At 37.5% G+C, this 23,199-nt stretch overlaps 2 protein-coding genes across 4 annotated transcripts in view; both read left to right on the top strand.

Moving 5' to 3' along the window:
• LMAN1 (lectin, mannose binding 1) overlaps window positions 1-19,653 on the top strand; it is a 30,121-nt gene extending 10,468 nt beyond the window's left edge. Inside the window, exons 6-13 of one of the 2 annotated variants that reach the window (XM_027118661.1) lie at window positions 1,359-1,482; window positions 3,265-3,323; window positions 3,732-3,864; window positions 5,228-5,418; window positions 5,560-5,630; window positions 14,336-14,489; window positions 16,055-16,176; window positions 16,476-19,653. In XM_027118661.1, coding sequence (XP_026974462.1) covers window positions 1,359-1,482; window positions 3,265-3,323; window positions 3,732-3,864; window positions 5,228-5,418; window positions 5,560-5,630; window positions 14,336-14,489; window positions 16,055-16,176; window positions 16,476-16,512 — 891 coding nt within the window. In that variant the 3' untranslated portion in view covers window positions 16,513-19,653. Of the gene's footprint in view, window positions 1-1,358; window positions 1,483-3,264; window positions 3,324-3,731; window positions 3,865-5,224; window positions 5,419-5,559; window positions 5,631-14,335; window positions 14,490-16,054; window positions 16,177-16,475 lie in introns of both variants that reach the window. The other variant, XM_027118660.1, reaches the window with a different exon arrangement.
• A 107-nt stretch (window positions 19,654-19,760) lies between these two features.
• CPLX4 (complexin 4) overlaps window positions 19,761-23,199 on the top strand; it is a 29,461-nt gene continuing 26,022 nt past the window's right edge. The window contains exon 1 of one of the 2 annotated variants that reach the window (XR_003435277.1): window positions 19,761-19,846. Coding sequence is in view for 1 of the 2 variants with exons in the window: in XM_027118664.1 (XP_026974465.1) it covers window positions 22,258-22,424 (167 nt within the window). In the remaining variant the exon portion in view is untranslated. Of the gene's footprint in view, window positions 19,847-22,090; window positions 22,425-23,199 lie in introns of those variants that run through there. The other variant, XM_027118664.1, reaches the window with a different exon arrangement.

Raw genomic sequence — 23,199 nt, 5'->3', positions numbered from 1 at the left:
TTGGTCAATAAATGGCAGGTGATTTTTAAAAAATTGGTAGGAGTTCCCGTGTTGCCATCCTATGTTATATAGAGATTAACCCTTCATATTGCCCTGTCCCTTACTCTTTTGCTAAAAATTTGGATCAAGTACTGTCACATTTTACCTGTATGCCTTTATCTTAAGTGTCACTAACGAAACTTTGCATCTGGAGGTAATGACAGAAGTGCCCTTACTCTGGTGCCGTGTACCTGCTCCCTTTGCTTCCACTCTATCTCCGTGGCTCTTCTTTAGGATGGGGCTAGTGGTTGGGTTGCTAGAAGTGAAAGGTATTAAAGAGGCCAGACCACTGCTTGACTGGGCTCATGAGAATATTCATGTGCCAGGTGGATTCCTGTGCTTGCCCAGATTTCCAAAGTTCGTTTAAGACATGTAGGGTCATTATTTCAAAAATACATTCTGCAGCGTAGAAGCTTATGTGTCTTTCTGTTTTTTTCATTTTCTGCCTTTTTTTGTCTATATGACTTGTCACTTTTGCTGACTCTCTGCTAACTTAGTACAGTCCAGTTACCCCCCTGTTTTTTTTGTTTTTTTTTTTTTTGGGCAGTATGTGGGCCTCTCACTGTTGTGGCCTCTCCCGTTGCGGAGCACAGGCTCTGGACGCGCAGGCTCAGCGGCCATGGCTCACGGGCCTAGCCGCTCCGCGGCATGTGGGATTTTCCCAGACTGGGGCACGAACCCGTGTCCCCTGCATCGGCAGGTGGACTCTCAACCACGGCGCCACCAGGGAAGCCCACCCCCCTAACTTAATGAAGAGGAGTTCACTACTTGCTGAGGCAATCTGTTTAATTCTCAACCTCTATGGTAAAAATTGTCAATTTAACTTATTCGTTGTAGCTCTGTCACTGGAGTTTCAGACCAAGCCTGATCCCTATTCTGTAGGAACCATTCAGAGAAAGTAATCATGGTTGGTTCCTTAAGTCTTCTCTAGAGAAGGTGAACCACATTCTATTTTAGAAAGATTTTCATGGAAAGTTATCAGATTTTTATTTTTAAGCCTTTGACACACAGTAGGGCAAAAACCATTTCCTGAAGTGAATTATCTCATTGTATAATGATCCCAAATAAGTGAGTTTATTTAATGGACAAGGGATTACAGCTTTAAAATTTTTTTTATTTTCATTTTTTCTTCCAACTTTATTGAGATGTAATTGACATACAACACTGTAAGTTTAAGGTGTACAGCATAATGATTTGAAGCTGATAGCTTTTTGGTGGTTATTAGACCAAATATAAAGATCAAATAGTCATAAACTGACTGCTTGAGATTCGTTTTACAAGATCTTTGTAAAAGCTATAGCTACAGTTTGTCTTTCTAGGTAATGATCAATAATGGCTTCACACCAGACAAAAATGATTATGAATTTTGCACCAAAGTGGAAAATATGATTATCCCTGCACAGGGGCATTTTGGAATATCTGCTGCAACTGGAGGTCTTGCAGGTAAAATCTTGGTATCTTTTAATATTGAAAGGTTGTGAATTAAATTTTATTGGGAATAATGTATTTTGGAGATGGGTAGCGTTGTTTGCTTTTAACCTTTTAAGACTGGTTGTAACCTTCCATGATCTGGGATGCCAGTCTTTTGGGTCTCTTGGGACTGCTGATCCGCTACTTTCTGTAGGTTTACAGTTGGCTGGGGCTATGTGCAATTATGTAAATTAGACTGTCAGTTTGGATGTGATATTTTATAGTGAAGGAGACATTTAAAAGGTTAACTGCCAAGTGCTTTAGGATCCTGAGAGCTGTCATAGCACATTTAAATGAGGAAATATTATTGGGGGCTAAACTTTAAAGAAGACGTACTTACCCTTTTTTTTCCATGAGTGCTGATAAATGAACTTATCATTGGATGTTAACACCATCTTGTGTTCATATTGTATAATATTTTTATTATTTTCAAATATGTGAATTTTTCCTTACAATAGAACAAGGAAGGAAGGAGAAAGGATAGACCATATTTAACCGATTTTTAGGTGACTTGACCAAATCTTGGATTAAAGGGCTTTCTAAAGATCACATGGCCAATAGATCAGACCCAGGCAGTACTTGGTTTAGATTTCTGGCTCCTGGGTCTAGGGCTCTATTAACACTGCATGACTTCTCCTAATGTTACCTAACCTACACTATGGTATTACAATTTTCTCTTTAATCTGGCTGTATATCTAGATCTCCATAAAAGTAGCAGAAAGCAAAGAGATTGCTGCAGTGGAAATTCATCTCTCTTGCTTTGTGGATGAGACACTAGCCAGGATGAGTATTGTAATTCGATGTTATGAGGTTTGATCTGTTAGCTGTTTTTAGCTTAAACAGCTTGAAATGAATTTGATTTTTTTTTTTTTTTTTTTTTGCGGTACGCGGGCCTCTCACTGTCTGTTGTGGCCTCTCCCATTACGGAGCACAGGCTCCGGACACGCAGGCTCAGCGGCCATGGCTCACGGGCCCAGCCGCTCCACGGCATGTGGGATCTTCCCGGATGGGGGCACGAACCCGCATCCCCTGCATCGGCAGGCGGACTCTCAACCACTGCGCCACCAGCGAAGCCCCTAATTTGATTTTTTAATACGATTTGAGGTGAAATAAAATCTGTATGAGGGAAACAAATATAAATAATATATAGAAAAGTAATCATATTCTAATCGAGATGCTTTGGGAGTAACAGGAGATGCTATTAGTAATGCCAGGGGAACACAGATAAATCAGGACTGTCCCAGTAATCCAGGACAGAGCAGTGTCATGGTTAAAACAGGAAAGTAAGGCTGGGACTGATAAGCACTATAAGAAAGGTTCAGAGACAGGTAGGAACAGGAAATACCTGAAGAACAGGATTTTGTCTCACTTGACTGGAGCGCATGAAGGAGATTTGTGGAAAAATAAAGGAGGATCTTGCTGCCAGAATTAGGAGTTTGGACTTGTTTTGACCCTTCATTTGTTTGTTCATTCCCTTATCAGGCATTTATTAAACATCCATCATGTGTTAAGCACAGCTAAATGTTCTGGTTTAGGATTTTAAAAAGTGAATTCTAACCTAGTTCTAATATAAGTCAGATGAATTTTTGTCTCTAAGCTCACAGAGCACCGTTGCCTTTACCAAATTAGAGCAAATTTTTGTTGTTTCCCTTATTGATTATTATTTTAAAGCAACAGATGTCTATAAAGTAAATTCACAACCATAAAAATAATCTATTACAGAACTTTTTCAGATTTTTTTTTTTTACTTTGTAGATGACCATGATGTCCTTTCTTTTCTGACTTTCCAGTTGACTGAGCCTGGGAAAGAGCCGGTAAGTATACTCATTTTTTTCCAAAAGTTTATCTGTAGTTTAGTGGTACTGCCTCGTAGCTGAAAACTTGAGAAGACTGACTTAGGTGTGGATCTTGTTTCTGCCAGATATTGCCATTATGACCTGGTACAAGTTACTTAACCTCTGTAACGCTCCATTTCTTCACTGGTAAAACTGAGATGTTTGTACTGGCCACCTTAACGTTGTAAACATTAAAGACAGTGCCCTCTGGCAAGCACTCAGTAAATGGTAGTGGCTATTTTTATTTTTTGTTGTAATATTAGTAGCAAGAGTAAATTAACCTTTCAACTAGTGGTAGAGTAGTTAAAATGAGAAAAAGAACATATATTGAGGTTTATTATTTTCTTTTTAATTTTTTTAATGATCTATTCTTAAACTCCAAAAAAGCCTACACCAGATAAAGAAATTTCTGAGAAAGAAAAAGAAAAGTACCAGGAGGAATTTGAGCACTTTCAACAAGAATTGGATAAAAAAAAGGAGGAATTCCAGAAGGACCACCCTGACCTTCAAGGGCAGCCTGGTGAGTTGGAGCAGAGCTGTCCTCCGCTGCAGCAGTAGCTGTGGCGCTTCATTCATTTCATCTTTGCTCTGTGACCTGGCACATTCCAAGTCATTTCGAGAAATAATTTTTAAGCAAATCTTCAGTCTTTAAAGGGCTCGGAGATTGATGTTTTTACCGGGAAGAGTATCGCTTAGTGAAGTGTGCAGTCGGGAGTACCTGGATGATGTGGACAGTGAACCGTTGGAGTGTAAGCTCTGTGAGCGCAGGGGTCTTTGTTTGCTGTGTCTACTTCTGTGTCCCCTAAGCCTAGAAAAACAACAGCGGTGCTGACGTAGTAGTTGAGACTCAGTAAATATTTGTTGAATGAAATCGTCCAAGGTTTATTTCTTTCCTTTTAGTGACACACAATTACCTTAGTAATATAGAGCTAACACTTGAAAACTATCAAGACTTGCGAGAATAAGTCAGTCTCTTACTACTCAACAGAATTCTGGACATTAAAGGTTGAAAATGTTTAGATATTAGTCTAAGCTAATGTAATTAAGAACTTACATGGGCTACATGTCAAAAACAAAACAAGATAAGGCCAAATAGAGGGACTATATATAATCTGCTAACTTTTATGATCTCGGTTCCCTATGAGCACAAATGATCAAGGCTATATTTAATAAAGCCTGGGCTAGCTTTTGAACTAAGTAGTGCGTTAATATAAATGATTAACAGTGGGATTCAGATTTAATGAAGATAAAAATGAAAGGTAAGTTTTATATTTTCCTTGGATTTGTTTTAAACATCACATATGATTTGTGAATATATCCTGAAGCTTATTGTAGTAAGTGTTTGAATGAAACGATCTGATTTAAGCATGGTCAGGAATAAAAGGAAAATCAGCTGTTCTCAACTCCATTTCTTAATCTTTTTTGTAAGTAAAATGCATAAATTTTAAGAGAATAGTTTGATGAATTTTGACAAATGTGTATACCCTTTTAACCATCAGATCAGTATATAGAATATTTTTATCACCCCAGAAAGTTCCCTTACCTCTTTCAAGTCAGCCCCCTTCCAGAGGCAACAAATTACATTAGTTCTGCCTGCCCCTGTAAATAGAATCACACAGTCTATTTAAAAGACAAAATAATTTTTAGGTGAAAAATTTCAGACCTAATTTATAATAAGTATTCAACCACCAGAGATGGTGAAAACAGTAATTTAATCACGATTGAATTAATTACATGCATGTTTAACACTGTGGGAAGATCATAACACTGTGTTGATGATGATCTTATTCTAGTATATGTTAGTGCTTTGGTCACTTACAGTAATTTGAAAACTATGTGTAGGTGATTCTAATAATTTTGATTTGTAATTTCCATTTCAGCAGATGAATTATTTGAGACTGTAGGAGATCGTGAGCTGAGACAAATCTTTGAAGGACAGAATCGTATTCATCTTGAAATCAAGCAGCTGAACCGACAGTTAGATATGATTCTTGATGAACAGAGAAGGTATGTCTCTTCCTTGACGGAGGAGATCTCTAAAAGAGGAGCAGGAATCCCAGGGCAGCATGGACAGGTGAGCTTTGAAAATATGCAGATATGCCTTAGTTATTAGCCTTTGGTGGCGGAGAGGTAGAAAAGAAAAGCTGTATGTTCTGTAGAATGGGGATTATTGAGCTGGGTGGTCATCTTGGTCATCTTTTGTTTTTTTCTCCAGACCACTCAACAAGAACTGGATACTGTTGTGAACACTCAGCATGAGATTCTGAGACAAGTAAATGAAATGAAGTAAGTATACAACAGTAATGTCGGAGTATCGCGTGATACCTTTATCCTAAATTCATGACTTCTCTAGATATGCAAGCACATTATTGTTGTAAGACTGCAGCATGAGTAAGAATCACGTTCTAGATTATTTTCTAAATAGGGGAATGTAAAGTATACGGGGACTTTTGATATTTAGGAAACCTGTCTAAATTTTTTTATTTGTTCCAAGCTAGAAAAGAAAAAGATGCTTTAGCATCTTTAAAAAAAAAAAAAAAAGGTTTTGTCACAGTTGTTTGACTGTGTTTAACATCACAAATATTTATAATGTTAAATGAATAAACTGTTTTAGAAACAGACCAGATCAGTATAACATTTAAAAAAATATTTTGATCTAATTTTAGACTTTAGACATAGCAAGAAAAAATAAGGACATATCCCTCATATATCCCATGTATCCCTCACTTATCTTCCCCCCGATGGTAACATCTTACATAACCACAGTACAATTGTCAGAATGGAGAAATTAACATTGGTACAGTACTATTAACTAAACTAATGATCTTACTCAAATTTCACCAGTTTTCTACCAGTGCCTTTTTCATTCTAAGATCCTATCCAGTATTGCACGTTGCATTTAGTTATCTCTCTTGACTTCTGCAGTCTGAAATAGCTCATATTTCCTTGTCTTTCATAACCATGGCAGTTTTCAAGAACATTGATTAATTCATTGGACCAATTTGGTTCCTCAGTTTGGGTTTGTCTGGTATTTACTCATGATTGGATGGAGGTTCTGCATTTTTGACAAGAATACAACAGTGCATCATGTTCATGATGTTGGTATGTCTTATAACTGATGATGTTGGCTGTGATCACTTGGATATTGTTGTTTCTTCCCGGTTTCTCTACTTTAAAGTTACTATCCTTCCCTTGGTGGTTAATAAATATTTGGGGAAAGATACTTTGAGTCTTTGTAAATATCCTGTTTCACTTTAACCTTTGGCTCACTAATTTTAGCATCCATTGATGTTTTATCTGAAACAAGAATGTGGTGTTTACCAAATGCTCGTTTTTCTATTTCCATAATTCCTTCTGTATCTACTTACTGGCATTCTATAAGGACCACTCCTCCTTCTCCCCCATTTATTTATTTCATCCACTTATATCAGTGTGGACTCATGGATTATTTATTCTGTGGGTTATAATCCTGTACTATCATTATTTATTTTGTTGTTCAAATTGTTCCAGCTCTGGTCGTTAGGAACTCCTTCAGGTTGGCTTCTGTGTTCTTTCAACAAACCCCCATCTTTTTAAAATATTTCTTTACTTTCTGGTACTGTAATATGTTTCAAGCTCATCTTGTATTTTCTGTGCCCCAGCTGTAGAATCAACCACTTCTCAGTGAGCCCTGGTTCCTTTTATTGGAGAAAAGTATTTAGAAACCAAGATCTGGGCACTAGGTATACTCATTACTACTGGGGTGCCATTGCTTCTAGGTCCTCTCAGTGGGCAGGTCTAGGGAATATGTGAATGTATACTAATCACACATATACACATATTTTTGTATCCCTTACTCTACATTTGTATACCACGATACTTTGGATTTTGGTTATACAGATACTTTGGTTATACAGATACTTTGGATTTTGGTTGGACTGGACTGAACTGAAAACTGAAGGGCTGATTTTAGCCTTCCTCCTTTCCCTATTTGAAAATTGTTTCTCCAATAGGGAGAAACCTGGTTCTTATCTATAATGTATTTACTTATTGGTATAGTTTTAGTGTGTGCATAAAGTATACATAAAGTGGTGTCAAATTATTAAGCCATATCCCTAATGAGAAACACATATAGTGATGGATTTATGATTTATGTAAAGCTCCTTTTGCCTCTAGCCCTACAGTATCTAGTCCAGACACTATTTTCCAGGTAGTTAGTTTAGTTCTCTTCTTCCCCACTCTCTTCAGTATGGTTATGATATTCATTTATAATACAGTTAGGTTTTTTGTTAGTGTTTGCATTTCTCCTACATCCTGGTTGATTTTAATTGTTTATATTTAGGGTATACGAAGGGTATGTGAATGCTATGGTTCTAGGAGCCAGGATATATTCATTGAGGTATCACTTCCTCTTCATCACTGCTGCCCCACTTCCATTCTCTCCTTCTTTCTAGCTCTTTCCCATCCACCCCCTGTTGGTAACTCATCCCATTCATTTCTGGTTTGTTCTTCCTCTGTTTCTTCTCCACATGTGTATTTTCTTAGATCTCCTTCTTTCTGATGTAAATGGTAGCATGCTTTAGATACTGTTTTGTGCTTGTTTTACTTAAGAGTAATACTAGAACATCTTAAGATTCAGTTAGTGGTTAGCAAAGCCTAGCCACCCAGTTGTATTATCCATGCAAACACTTACTTAGGGTAGTTAGCAATCCATGTAAATTCCCCCTTATTAATGAAGGACACATGTCATGCATGCAATAAGCTAATGTAAAAGCTGAACTCAAATTTCTGAACTTGTCCTCTAAAGCTTTTTCTTCTGAATAAGCTTCAGAAAAAAATGCAAAGAGATAGGAAATATTTGCCTTTCATAGAAAGGGTGGTTTGCGTCTTCATGGATTTTCACGCTCTTAGGGGATCATAGAATTTTTTTTAGCAGGAGCATGTAGTTCAGTTGTCTGCAGTTTACAGAAAGAGGGGAAAAGGCTCTGAATGATAAAAGATCATGATATGAAAACAGTCAGAACTAGTACTCATTATCTCTACTCTCAGGTGCTATTTTTAGCATACCATAAGTCCTTGCCAATTTTTATTTAATTATAGAAAATTTTAAACATACAAAAAAGTTGAGGCTAATATAAGGGCCTTCTCTCAGATCCCCATCACCCAGTCCAGCAGTTACTAATAACCAGATTTTGTCAGCCTGAGCCCTTCATTATAAAGTGTCTCCATCAGCCTGAGTTTTAGCCAGTGGTGGCCGCAGCCCAAATCCATCATTTCATTAGAGGTTGAAGAAGGATGACACTCTGATTCTAAGATTCCCTCTCCATGTAAAAAGAATTTCTCTGATTACTTACTTGTTATCCTGAAATAGTTCAGGAAAGGCAGGATAAATACTTGATTCTTTTTTATCATTTTTTTAGAATAACGAGTTGGTCCCCTGGCAGTGACCAAGGTTAAATGATGAGATAGTGAGAGGTGATGTTTGTTTGATTGTTTTTCAACTCGTGGAGTTTAACATGTTTTGCTGTTTTACGTTAGTCTTTATAATTGCCGTTCAGATTGTTTCGTCTTTGGGCGCTAGCTGTCCCTACAGGTTAGCTTCTGCATCCTTTTGATGCAACCCCAGTAGTCTTTGGTAGCTTTCAGGTGTAAGACTTTCCAGGTTTCTCTTGTACATTTCTGTCCCACACGTGTCAAAGGCATTTTTCTTTGGAGCCCTGGTCTTTTAGTGAGAAGTGGTATTTAGAGACAGTGTCGTGCTTAATGCTACCGGATTGTCGTTGCTTCTGGGCCTTTTCAGTGGACAGAGTTACTAATGTTCTTTGAACTTTGCTATTTGTATGTGTTGACTGTGTTATTAATCGGTTGTAATTTTTTTAATAAGTTCTTTTTGGTGAGCAGGCAGCATTTAGCATTTCATATTTACCTTTACCAGATTTTTTGAGTACCTATTGCATTCTGGGTACTGTGCTAGGCATTTTCACATGAATATTTTCACATATTCTTCTGGAATCTTGCTCCTAATTATCATCTTCTGTACCTTCAGCCTGTCCCTGTAATATAATATTTAAGCTATTCAGTGATCTTTATTCATTCTGTATCTTCACTACTCTCATTCAAGATCTTCACCACTCTCTTCAAGCCCCATAACTCAGCCTGCCATTGACATTCTCCCTGGGAGATAACATTGGCTCCTCCTTCACCTCCTCTTTTGTGCTGCACGCTCCCTCCCCACACTTGTCTCCATCTGCACAGCTGTTGTCCAGGCTAGTCCTTAGCCCTGGATCCCGTTCTTTCTGCTTCTCTGACCCTTGCTCTTTAATGATCCTTTCTCTGTCTTCTACCTTTAACTTACACCTCATACAAAAGGGCTTGCTCTTCCATTATTGAAAACTAATCAAAACAAAACCTTTAATTGACACTTTCTATTATTTTTACTCTTGCTTCTCTTTTTCCTTCCTTTTTAGTGAGTTTCTAAAAAAGTAGACCAAACTGCCTGTCTTCGTCTCCAAACCACTGTAATTTGTCCTGAAAGCACCGAACTGTTCTTTCTGCGGTCAGTGGTGCCCTGTAATGAGTACCTTTCAGTCCTCATCCTGCTGGACTTCCTGTAGAAATTGATACCTTTCCCACCCCCTCTATCTTGAGACTTTTTTTTTTCCAAGGCTTCTAGCATACCACTTACTCTTGATGTTCTTGGCCTCTGCTTCTTAGTTTTCTTCATTTGTTGGTCATCCTTCTATTATTCCTTAAAAGGTATTTTTTCTCTGGTGTTCTATCCAGCCCTCTTCACTTGACCTATTCCCTAAGCTACATATGCCCTCCTTCCGTCACAATCCCATCCTCACAGAACCCTCCTTTATCCTTTAACACTCAGCAGTGGGTGCCCAGCTAAGTTAAATGCATCTTCATAGAACTCTAGATGTGCCTCTGTCACATTGCTCTCCTGCTAGTCTGTTAGTCTCAGCAGGGCAGGAATTATATTTTTCTTGCACAGTTTATATCCCTAAAAATTGCCTGGCTCGTAACATGTAGCAAATAAACATTAGCAGAATCAACAGGCAAATGAATGAATGATGACTCAGTCTTTGTGTATTAAAAAGACATTTATGTATATGTAAGCAAGTTCATGTTCTGGGAAGCAATATTTTAAAATGGAGATATGTGAGAAGGTTGTATATTCTGGGATGCTTTATTCTTGGTTAAGTATTTTAGAGATAGTAGAATATAATTCTTAATTTGGGTTTAAGTGGAAAAGCTTAGACTCACATGAATTTCCTTGAGCATGTATGCCATTCAAAGAAGTTTTAATCAATAGATGTCATTTATTCAGAAAGCACTTGAGATATTTTGTAGCAAATTTTTAACTCTTCATTGCTTGTGTAACTCAAGTAGAATTTTTGAAGATTTTTTATTATACTTAACATTCAGCCTGACCTACTAAGTAATTTTAATATTTGAGTTCCTTTTTTTTGTTGTTTTCTTCTAGCAAAGCTTTTATTGATAAATTTATTTATTTGGTTTTGACTGTGTTGGGTCTTCGTTGCTGTGCATGGACTTTCTCTAGCTGCAGGGAGCGGGGACTACTCTTTGTTGCGATGCGCGGGCTTGTCATTGCGGTGGCTTTTCTTGTTGCGGAGCACAGGCTGTAGGCGTGCGGGCTTCAGTAGTTGTGGCGCATGGGCTCAGTAGTTGTGGCTCGCAGGCTCTAGTGCGCAGGCTCAGTAGTTGTGGCGCACGGGCTTAGTTACTCCGCGGCATGTGGGATCTTCCCAGACCAGGGCTTGAACCCATGTCCCCTGCATTGACAGGCGGATTCTTAACCACTGACCCACCAGGGAAGTCCAACTTTTATTGATAGTTTTTAAACCAAATTTTACTTCAAGGAAATAAGGTAGATAACTTATTTATTCATTCATCCAAATTGCACTGTAACTGTTGAAGGCTGTCAGAACATCAGAGACATTACTGTTCTCGCGTAGCTTATGCTCTATGAGGGAGAAAACCCATATACAGTATTCCGTTCATATCCATGCGATTGGTTCCAGGGCCCTGCAGATACCAAAATCCAGGGGTACTCAATTCCCTTATATAAAATGGTATAGGGAAGCAGCCGCATAGCACAGGGAGATCAGCTCGGTGCTTTGTGACCGCCTGGAGGGGTGGGATAGGGAGGGTGGGAGGGAGGGAGACGCAAGCGGGAAGAGATATGGGAACATATGTATACATATAACTGATTCATTTTGTTGTGAAGCTGAAACTAACATACCATTGTAAAGCAATTATACTCCAATAAAGATGTTAAAAAAAAAAAAAAAAAAAACTACAATGAGATATCATCTCACACCAGTCAGAATGGCTGTCATCAAAAAGTCTACAAATAGTAAATGCTGGAGAGGGTGTGAAGAAAAGGGAACCCTCTTGCGCTGTTGGTGGGAATGTAACTTGATACAGCCACTATAGAACAGTATGGAGGTTCCTTAAAAAACTAAAAATAGAGCTACCAAATGATCCAGCAATACCATTCCTGGGCATATATCTACAGAAAACCATGGTTCACAAGGATACATGCATTCCAATGTTCATTGCAATGCTGTTTACAATAGCCAAGACATGGAAGCACCTAAAGGTCCGTCAACAGAAGAATGGATAAAGAAGATGTGGTACATATATAATATACAATGGTATATTACTCAGCCATTAAAAAGAACAAAACAATGCCATTTGCAGCAACATGAATGGACCTATCCATTAGTATGAAATTATCATACTAAGTGAAGTAAGTCAGACAGAGAAAGTCAAATATCATTCATCTGTGGAATTTAATTTTAAAAAGTGATACAAATGAACTTATTTACAAAACAGAAACAGACCTACAGATATTGAAAACAAACTTATGGTTACCAAACGGGAAACGTGGTGGGGAGGGATAAATCAGGTGTTTGGGATTAACATACACACACTACTATACATAAGATAGGTAACCAACAAGGACCTACTGTATAGCACAGGGAACTCTACTCAATATTCTGTGATAACCTATATGAGAAAAGAATCTGAAAAAGAATGAATCTATGTATATGTATAACTGAATCACTTTGCTGTATAGCTGAAACTAACACAACATTGTTAATCAACTATACTGAAATATAAAATAAAAATTAAAAAAAAAAAAAATGGTATAGTATTTGCTTATAACCTCCTGTGTACTTTAAACCATCTCTTGATTGCCTATAATACCTCATATAACATATTGCTATGTAAATAGCTGTAAGTACAATGTAAATAGTTGTCTGTGTTTTGCTTTTGAGAAGTTTCTGGAATTTTCTTTTCTGAATATTTTTGATCTATGGTTGGTTGAATCCGTGGATGTGGAAACCACAGAAAAGGAGGGCTGACTGTATATAGATACAAAGGAGAAAAGTATGTGTGATGTTTAGGGGATGGTTGCATTTGACAAGGAAGCCTCACGGAGAGGAAAGTATGGAGGAAAGGCAGTAGTTTGAACTGGCCCTTCCATTTTAGACCCTCCCTCTTGGAGGGAAGGGCCAGGACTAGAAGAAGCATCCCAGACACAGAGGCTTTTTGTGAAGGATATTCTCAGGGAACATCAGGACCAAGGCAGGTGAAAGGGAGTAGTAATACTTTCAGGTAAACTGAAATTCAGAAATGTTTCTTTCTTTCTTAATAAATAGCCCTGTTACATTTCTGCCATTATTTAAAAAAAAAAATTGCAGTCTCTTACACTATCATGCTTACAGACTCATATCCAAAGGGCATACTCAGTGGTAGAGCTCTTTATCTTACATCTGAATAGTGGAATCACATCTTACATGGGGATTATATTCTGAAGTCAGAGTGTAAGGTAAAATGTATAAAGTCAGAATTACCCTTCAAAAAAGATACCATGGTGGAGATTACCACACCATTGCTCGGTATGCCAAACAACCAGTTTTTCCTTCATATCTGAAACAGATAGATGTTCTTTAGTTGGCTTCTGGTTGAAGCACTAGGTTTGTATATAGGGGACATCTGATAGAACTGTAAAGAGAAATTGAATTATTGATACATTTGTCTTATGAGTCCCTGAGACCGCCTCTAGATTCTGTGGTCTTCTAGAAGTGCTTACTGAACTCAGAAAAGCTGCTGTACTCACAGTCATGGTTTATTGCAATGAAAGGATATATAATAAAATCAGCAAAGAAAGAAGGTGCATACAGTGGAGTTAAGGAGAAACCAGGCACAAACTTTCAGTTGTCCCCTCCCAGTGGAGTCACATGGACAGTGTTTATTCCTCTCAGCAGTGATGCGTGACAACATGTGCAAAGTGTTGCCAACCAAGGAAGTTCACCCAAGCCTTGGTTTCGGGGTTTTTTTTATTAGGGGTCAGTCACATAGGCATGGAGCACCCACATGACTGACCTTAACTGCTCAATCTTCCGTCCCCCTAGAGGTCAGACTGGTACTGCAGCCTAAGGCCCCAGGCAAACAAACATAAATCATATTGTTGGCCTGGCCCAAGGCCCCAGCTAGACAAAGACACTCTTAACAGGCAGGATATTCCAGGGGCATAGAGATTATCTCCCAGGGGCTAGTCATGGGCCGGGTCTGAAAACCTTTGGAATGTGCGGGGTTTGGGCAGCCCAGGCCTGATGGGTTAATCCTTTACTGCACAACATTAAACACTTAGAAAGATTTAAGCTCATTAAGAGTATCATCCATTATGTTATTCAAGCCATTTATAATATTGTTTTTAACACAGATTATTTAGTATTATTCTCTGGGGTTAGACAACCTTTAGTAAGAGACAAAGGCATAATCTAGTTTTTATAAACTATTTTCTAATCTTGAAGACAGTTTTTTAAAATACTTATTTTGTTTCTGGGGTTTTTTTCTTTATTTTTTTTATAATCTGATGCATTGGGTTTAGAAATATATCTAACCATTTGAAATCTCTGACTGTAAAAATCATCTTTCTAGTGATTCCATTGTAAAAGGATTTCCTATTTCAGGAATTCCGTGAGTGAAACTGTCAGACTGGTCAGTGGCATACAGCATCCTGGATCTGCAGGGGGCGTTTATGAGACAACCCAGCACTTCAATGACATCAAAGAGCACCTCCACATAGTGAAGCGGGACATAGATAACTTAGTGCAGCGAAATATGGTAAGCTCTTTTTTCTTCTAGTTTATGATTATCACAGTCTTCTTTTGGAAAGGAAAACCACATGTTCCACTGAAAATATTTTAACTTTTAAATTAATGCCAGTGCTCCTTCTTAATATTCAAGGTAGAATTACTCCATATGATTCAAATGTCTACGTGTTCCATATCATGCTTCCATAGCCTATTGAATAGAATTTTTTAAAAAATAAATTGCTATTCCAGTTAGTGGAGTCATCACAATCTCAGACTTTTTTTGTTCTAGGTTCTTTTCTATAAGTTCTCTTTTAAAAACATGTCTCTTGTTATCAGTAATGATACCTTTAAACGGCTCTGAACAAGGTAAATGTCTCTCGACACACCCATTTGTTAGACAGACGGGCACCAGGTAATTCATATTTCTCTGTCTAGGCTGTTCAGGAAGTGCAGATCTAAAACTGGCTGACTGATAGCAGCTTTCTTTAGGCAAGATTTTTGTTTGTTTCCAGCTACTTTCCTGTATTACTTGGTTCATTTTTTTAAGTTTTATTTTATTTACTTTATTAGGTCTTTTTTGGAGTGTAAGTCCCATCTACATTTTTGGAGATAGGCAATAAATATTAAAAATAGGTAGCATATTTTTGAAGTTTAACATGCATAGGAGATATTATTTAGAAGACAGATCTCTGGAACTTTTAAGTTTTTTCCTAACTTATTTACTGGCTTTGAAAACCCTTATAAAATTCACAAATGTTTGTAGCATTTGCCTCTTCCCTTCCAGTTTTTCAAATATAGCTTAATAGTTTTCTTATTGACCATTTTACCTCCCATCCAAAGCATTGTCACCTATTCCCTTAGTTCTGTTTGAGTTTATTTCCCCCCAACTCTTGCCTTTGTTGCAACGGCCAAGTTGATCCTGTGGGTAGTATATATCAATACATAGTGAAGACCTTTGTCCCATAGGTGTGAGCATATTGAGAACAACTAACCTTAGAAGCCATTCTGTCTGGATACCTTGATGAAATCTTTGTCCCTGGTATTTAATTACTTGCTTATAATAAAATGAATAATCATGGAAATAGGAAAAGAAACATTTTCCAAAATACTAATTAGTGATGTTGAATGTTAGGAGATTGGGGTGGATGAGAGCTGAGAAAAGGCCATTATCTCTGTCAGGTAGTTCATTGGTAGGGCAACTGTGTAATTGTCTGAAATAGAACACTTTTGAGAGTGAGGATGCTGCTATTAATAATTGCTCTAGTACAGCAAGTATAAACTGGGAGTGTCGAGGGAATTGGTGATCTGTGACCTTCAAGGACACTAAAATCATTGTCACTGTGATGAAGGTAGAAGCCAGACAGCAATGAGTTAGTGACAGGACAGTGAAAGAGCGGAGGCCTTCCCACATTGCCTGCTCTTTCAAAAAGTTTGGTGGTGAAAGTTAAGAGGGTGGAAGGCAATTATGAGATGAATTAATGAAAATACTTGAGTTTATACAGTAAACCATGCGTTTTATAAAGATTTCACATTTATTTCCTTTTCTAAAATACTGATTTGACTAATTGTAATAGAAAGTTCTTTGCCTTATAGCCAGCAAATGAAAGACTGAAATGTCCAGAACTACCGCCATTTCCATCGTGTCTGTCTACGGTGCACTTTGTTATATTTGTAGTGGTACAAACGGTGTTATTCATTGGTTATATCATGTATAGGTAAGTCTCTAAAATTTGACCCAACGTTTTCCTGTATTTATTTAACTTGAGATAATTCAATAAAGTTATCAAGGTCCATAATAGAACTTTCAATACCTATAAAATTAGGTTCATACAAAGCAAATATTACGTCTAGTCTGTTTCAGTTCACATGGGAATACATGTGTAGGACATATGTTTATCTTCATGTATTTCATACTTCAAAAGGCATTTTTAATTTTATGCAATCCTGTTTCATTCCAATGTATATAGAACTTCTTTCAGTTTTTTTTGTTTTGCTTTGTTCTCTTTTTCCGTAGGACTCAGCAAGAAGCAGCTGCCAAAAAATTCTTCTGACACGATTTTCACACGTGTGCATCATGTATGATTCTTCTGACACGATTTTCATATGTGTGCATCATGTATGTATGTACAAAATGCCTTTTCGAGGGAATTGAAGTATTTAAATTGCTTCGTAGTCTAAATTATTAAATTTTGTATAAAATAACTGTTTAAACATTGACTTGAATAAGAATAAACCTTAAAGACAACCATATGTAAATTTGTGCATAGTACATAAATCTATTTAAATTTCCGTGAATTTCCGGCCAGTAGAATACAGCCACTGAACAGAATATTGATAAATCAGAGGGTAAATAACAGAAAGGGGGCACCCCCATATATGAAAGTTACCCCTAAGTCTCTGATGTTTGAAGTTTCTATCTTTAGCATAAGCACCCTTGCCCTCTTGCCCCCTGCCAAAATAAGAGGTCTGAGAGCTACCCATCGTGTTTATTCTGTAACCAAAGCCTTTTTTTTAGAGGCCAGGATTTCCTACTCGAAGACTCAGTCCTGCAGTCCTTGAGCCTAATACAGCTCCCTTTGAAAGCAAAGAATGTTTAGTCTGAGGGCGTTAGGATCTGGATAATAGGCTTCAGAATGTTTATTGAAGTATTTTTTCCCTTCTGATTATCAATGATATATTTCACTTTTAAAGGAAGTTGGAGGGGAGAATTAAGAGCTGCTTTTTGCCTGCAAACCCGTTTAGGTGACAGCATTCCTCTGACGATGGTTTTTATGGGTATTTTACCTAGTGATGTGTTCATTTCGTGATTGCTCATATTCTTGAATGTCTATGTTCCAACAGTGTCAGTTCAATATTAGGAAAATTACTCTGCATTTATATCTCTAAATTCAACTCAGATTGCATGTCCTGAGTATATTTTAAGGTCATTAAAAACTACCACTGCATTCTGACTTACATCACTCCATGCAACCTGGCGATTGTGATGCTGCATATTTGTGGAAATCAAGAAGGCAGTAGTAGAAGCAGTGTTAAAGTTTTTGAAGGCAAAATTTGAAAAATAGTGTTAGTACTTCTGATTTCTTTCTTTTAATGCCAGAACTAAGGATATTGTGAAGCACTTGTTAGTAAGTTAACTTTGAAACATCAGGCTGGAAGGGGTTGTTGTACATAGTTCTAGGTATAGTAGAAACAATCTGTAAATGACATTTTGTTTTCACGACTGATGTAGACTTCAAAATATTCTTTTACTTTACCTCTTCTGGCTAAAACGATACCTTTCATTTGTCACAGAATCGAAAATAGTACCGTTTTGTAAACAGCACTATCTGATTCTTCACAGCCTTCATAAATTTGCTCTTAGTTGTCATTTACAGACTGGACTAACTGCTGAAAACCCATACAAAGGCTCTAAAGAGCTCTGCCTTATAGCAGTACCTAACTAGCACTACATATGCAAACAGTCCTAGCACGGCTTTCTTACAGTAGCCTTTATCCCGGAACGCTGAACGGGAACATTCTAACGATCACTCTCGTACCAACAGCCACTCCAACACAGAACTGCTTTGCTAGCATTTTTCCTTGTAGTGTTAGCATTTTGAAATTCATATTTCAGAGACATGATCATCACAGAATTTACTCTTATTCCATGAAAAAAAATTAATACCTTCAGAAGAATGTTTCAGTTGTAGACTATGAGACTTGGAAATCCTCTTGAGATAAAAGGTTGCGAAATACCCAGTATTATAAAATCCATGGTCACGTGTGCCTGAACTTAAAGAAATGTTAGACCTATGCAGTATACGAGCATGAACCTTCTTTTCTTTCGTACTGATTTAATTTGCTGAAAATCACTCAGTAAATCGGTTCATACAAGTTACCATATTATTGGAAATTTGGTTTATTTTCCTCAAAATCGTCAACTTTAAGTAGCTCATTTCTGTAGAAAAATGTTTTCTCTGTGGAAAAATCAGTCACTGCCAGGATTCTTTCATTTCTGTACTATTTTATATAATTGAATATAACTTCTCTCACACCAGCAAGTATTTTACAGGTGCCTTGGATTAAAACAAAATTGATTTTACAATTTTAGTGTAAGTCTTTGTGTTTATGCCACTTTAAAAAAGAAATGCAATTATATTCAATATAATGGATAATACTCTTATTTAATGTAACTCTTCGTGTTGTAATTGTTTGAATGTTTTATTCAGCTTGAAACTCTATGAGGCCACAATATTTTGTTATGTATTAAAGGGATAATAGTGTTTCTCAGAGTGTGGTCTGTGGTCCATCTGGATCCTGGAGTGCTTGTTAAGAATACCGATTCCAGGCTCAGCTCCAAACCACCTGAAGCAGAACTCAGGGGTGGGGGCTTCAGAATATCAGTATTCAGCAGGCACCTCAGGTGATTCTGAGCACACTGCTGTTGAGAAGCGCTAAGATGGGGGGTGAACAGAAGTCTCTTGTTAACTTCAAAGCTGAGCTGAGAGCCGATGTAAAGTTTTCATTGTCAATGACATTAGCAAATGTGCACTGATTCTCTTATACTTACAATTTTTTACTTAATGTTCTTTTTACTAAAACTCCTGGTTTATTACAATTACAAACTAAACCCAGATTGCTGCTTGTAGCTCTTGGTACTTTGCTTGACAGCTCTTAAACGTACAAAAGCATCTTCAGATCATGGTCAAGCCATGAAAACCCCCATCTTCAAGATGGCCTGCTAAAGCTTTTTGCTTTGCTGATTGTGATTTTTGTGACATATTATCTCAGACAGTTGTACTTTTTGATAACTTGGGGAAAACAAAGATTACTTGAATAAGAGATTGCCTGACCCGCTGCGTTGCAGACATACAATCCTTGTAAAGAACATAAGTGACAGTTGTGAATATTAAGATGTGATTATCTTTTCCTGTCCATGTGCTTACCGCAGGGAGATAGTGAACAAATGGTTATATTGGGGATTTTTTAATTTATAAGATCTAATGTAAAATCACCACTTGCAACTTTTTAGATCTGTATGTTGCCTGTTTAATATATTTCTTTTAAAGTTTAAAAGGGTTTTCTATCCACTGTTGATTTCAATTGGATAACATTTTGTCAAGTGTTTTTTTCTGATTGTTAATTTGATGCTAGCTGGAATTCAAGAAATGACATTGACCTTATTCAAATAAAGAAATATTTTAGTAAACTTACTTTTTTCCTTCATTGGTCTCGGGTAATAAGTAGTTATTTATTTATTTCCCAAGTAGGCCCCGATTTGTGATAGTATTTCATGTGTCACGTGCTTTGCGTTCTGCCCTAGGTAGCCTACCACCTGCAGAGTCAATACATGGAAGCATAAGAAGAGAATAAGAAATGAGAATGGATCAATGCTTACCCTTGCTGGTAATGAAAAACACAAAATAATTAAAACAACGTATTTGATGTTTTCATCTTTAATAACCAAATACCGGTAATAGTGTGGCTAAGCTGGAACTTTTAGTCATTACTAATGGCAGTTTTATAAAAATCTTTTCCTCTCTTTGGCAAGCACCATTCAACCAAGTAATTCCAATTCTGAGAGTCCATGTGGTATAAAAAGGAAAGAGTAGAGCTTTAGCGTCAAACAAATCCGAGTTTAAATCTTGACTTTGCCACTTACTAAAGATGACCTTCAGTTTCCTCATAATACTTCTGTCTCAGGGTTGGTAGCTTTGTAAAGATGGTCTTTATAAAGTGGTTTCAGAATATGGAAACTAACGTAATGGACCCTTGTGCTATAAGCCCACAGAAAATACTGAGTAATGTAAAATTAAAGAATTAAATTAGATAGGTTTGAAAGAAATCAGAGGAGACTTAAAGCCTGATCAGTGAGCCTTCTGTTGGGGGTTGGGGGGCAGTGCTGGAAACTAGACACTGGTTGGGGCACTGGGGACATGGCCATAGTAAAGATTTGGGATTTTGTTCAAGTATGATGAGAAGCCTTTGGAGGAGGGGTAACACCTAGTCCTGTTTCACCTGGAGTATTTATTTTCCCTTTCTGGAGGATTCCACACACAGCAAATAGTTGCTGAATGTCCAAGTGGAAAGGCCATTATAATAAACTGAGGAATAAAAAGTTTTTAAAGACGTGATCCCACTTCCAATGGAATCATCTTTTGGGAAGACAATGGAAGATTTGATTTCATAAAGCACCACCAGGGAGTATTCATTTGTCACACTGATGTAGTTACCACGTAAGAGTTTCTGTGATGCTTGACACCCACCCCTCCCCAGCCTACCCCCATCCCACACACACAGACAGACAGAAGAGGACTGGACAGGGAGAGGCTGCTTCACCAACTGGCTTTGGAGTTTAGAATTGAGACCCTCACCATTCATAATATTTCCTAATTCCTAATAAAATGGAATTTTAATAATTTTATAATCTAATAATTTAATAACTTAGAATAACTTACAAAATGGATTTTTATTTTAAATAATAATTTAGAGATCATGGTTTGAATGTATTAAGTCCCAGGCAACACATCTTAAAGTGGAAGTGGAGCTAAGTATGAATGTACATTCTCAATCAGAGAACACCGAGAAAAGTTTCTATTTCACCCTAAATCTTCGTTAATCTTTCAAATTGAGACCATTTTAGCAACAATTTTAAATTGGTTAGTAAGATGAAAAGCAGATCTTAAAATACATTTAAAAAAGCATTTTAGGCAAAAATCCAGTTTGTATAGTTCTGTACAATCTGAGGGATAGTCATCTATTTCCTGAAAGGGCTCATGCCTACAGATAAAATAATAAGCATAGGTTACTAATAGGCTGTATCTTTCCCCTCTGCCCCACCTGCTCTTGGAGTGCTTTAATTAGAAAGATACTAACATAGATTAAAGTCTTAGCCATGCTCAAATTCCTCCCTTGACCTGGAGAAAACCACAGCCACTGAGAATCTGTGTTACAAAACATTGTCAAAAGTTTTCTCCAAGTAACACCAGTGAGCTTAAATAGAGCACCCAGGAAGTGACTGCGTGTAAGAGGAAAAGGTGACCTCGATACACACTGATGATTTGACTCGTGTTCTTACCTTCTGGATCAGAGCAGTTAAAGTATCCAGCGTGTCATTTCCATGCAGAAGTGTAACGATGCAGGAGCAGGCTAGGGTAATCCAGATGTAAGCGGAGGACCCTCTTGCCTCTTGCCTCAGTTGGGTATTTATGTACAGGACACAGTAACCGCTGAAACAGTATAGAATTCAAGCAAATCCTTGCATAGTCCTTAGAGTCCAATGAGATAAAATGATGGATCAAAGGATTATTTTTGCTTAACGAAGCATTTCGGGTTTTGAGTCTCATTGGACTCAGTTTTCAACAGGATGTTGTCCTCAAGGGCTGGAATTTGGAAATTCCACTACAGCCATATAATCGGTCTGCTCTGATTAATTTAATTGAACCAACTCTTGATGAAGCCCTGCTGGCTTATAATTTAGAAATGGGTAGGGAGAGGGATGGATAATGTGAAGGGTTTTTTCCCCTCTGAAATTAGCTTAGTGTATTAGTTCAGAAAGTAGTCGGTTGCGTCTGATCGTACGCTTTAGGAATCTGAACCATCTGCCTCTCTATACTAAGGAGTTCACCTCTTTAATCCAGCTTACAGCGCACAAACCACTCTTCTGTATCATTATGCCCTTGAATAGATGAGCCTGTGCGAAGTCCTCTGCTTTTAAATGTGTTGCTGTCGTTGAAGATATTTAGAGGTTTTGTGGGGGTTTTATTTCCTTCAGGTTTTGTCTGAGTTTTTGGTATTCTTTTTCTGGGGCAGAAACAATGGCTTTCTTTATGAAAACTATGATAAGTAGTCAGGTAAAGAATTTAGGACTTGGTGGCAGGTCTGAAGAAAAAAAAGAAGAAGGAGGTACATCTGATTCTGCCGCAGCTCAGGGGATGACTAGAGAGGAATATGAGGAATACCAAAAGCAAGTGATCGAGGAGAAGTGAGTACATGCAACTTCCTTTCCTTTTAAAAGCACAAAGAAATTCATTCTGGCCAGACTGTCTTCAGCTCCCCAGTTTCTACCTCTTTGCTCTTCAGATGCCTTTCCTCGTGCTGTTTGCTTCTAGCCTGAGGAAAGTCTGTTCTGCTAAAGTGAACCATTTCCTAGCGTCAGCAGTTACTATGTCCTACTTGTATGAAGGGAAATGAAAACTACGAAATAAATCTGCATGTTGTCCTGAAAGCCACTGAACACTTTCTGATCCAGACGTATTTTAATTGACCTCAATTGTTCAAATGAAAAACTGTGCCTAGATAACTTTACAGTCGTCAGGAAATTCACCCTCCTAGCAAGTAGAAAGCTTTCAAATTGTGAAAATTCAGACTTTGCACTTGGAAGAGGGCCTTAAAGAACATAGAGTACAGTGTTCTTGATCTTACATGTGCAGGAAAAAAAGCCTAGAAAATACGACATGACAATTATGTCATAAAACTTGGCTTCTCAAAGACTGAATAAATGTGTGGACTGCCTATTATGAAAAATTTAAAGATGGAGAAGAGTACAACAGTATAATGAATGTTCATATATACCTATGGCATAAAGCTGACAGTTGACATTTTGCCATATTTGCTTATAGATGATCATCTGGTTAGATCATAGATAGATACATGGAAACGTAGACAGATAGAGAGAACCATTTTTAAAGTAAATTACAGACATCACGATACTTTACCCCTAGATACTTTGGCTATATACCTCCAAAAAATAAGGACAT

This window comes from Aethalodelphis obliquidens, unplaced genomic scaffold (genome assembly GCF_003676395.1).
Source record: "Aethalodelphis obliquidens isolate GAN/ISIS:26980383/991018 unplaced genomic scaffold, ASM367639v1 scaffold19, whole genome shotgun sequence".
Lineage (NCBI taxonomy): Eukaryota > Metazoa > Chordata > Mammalia > Artiodactyla > Delphinidae > Aethalodelphis > Aethalodelphis obliquidens.
Note: the sequence above shows the minus strand (reverse complement) of the source record. Positions and strands in the feature narration are given on the sequence as shown.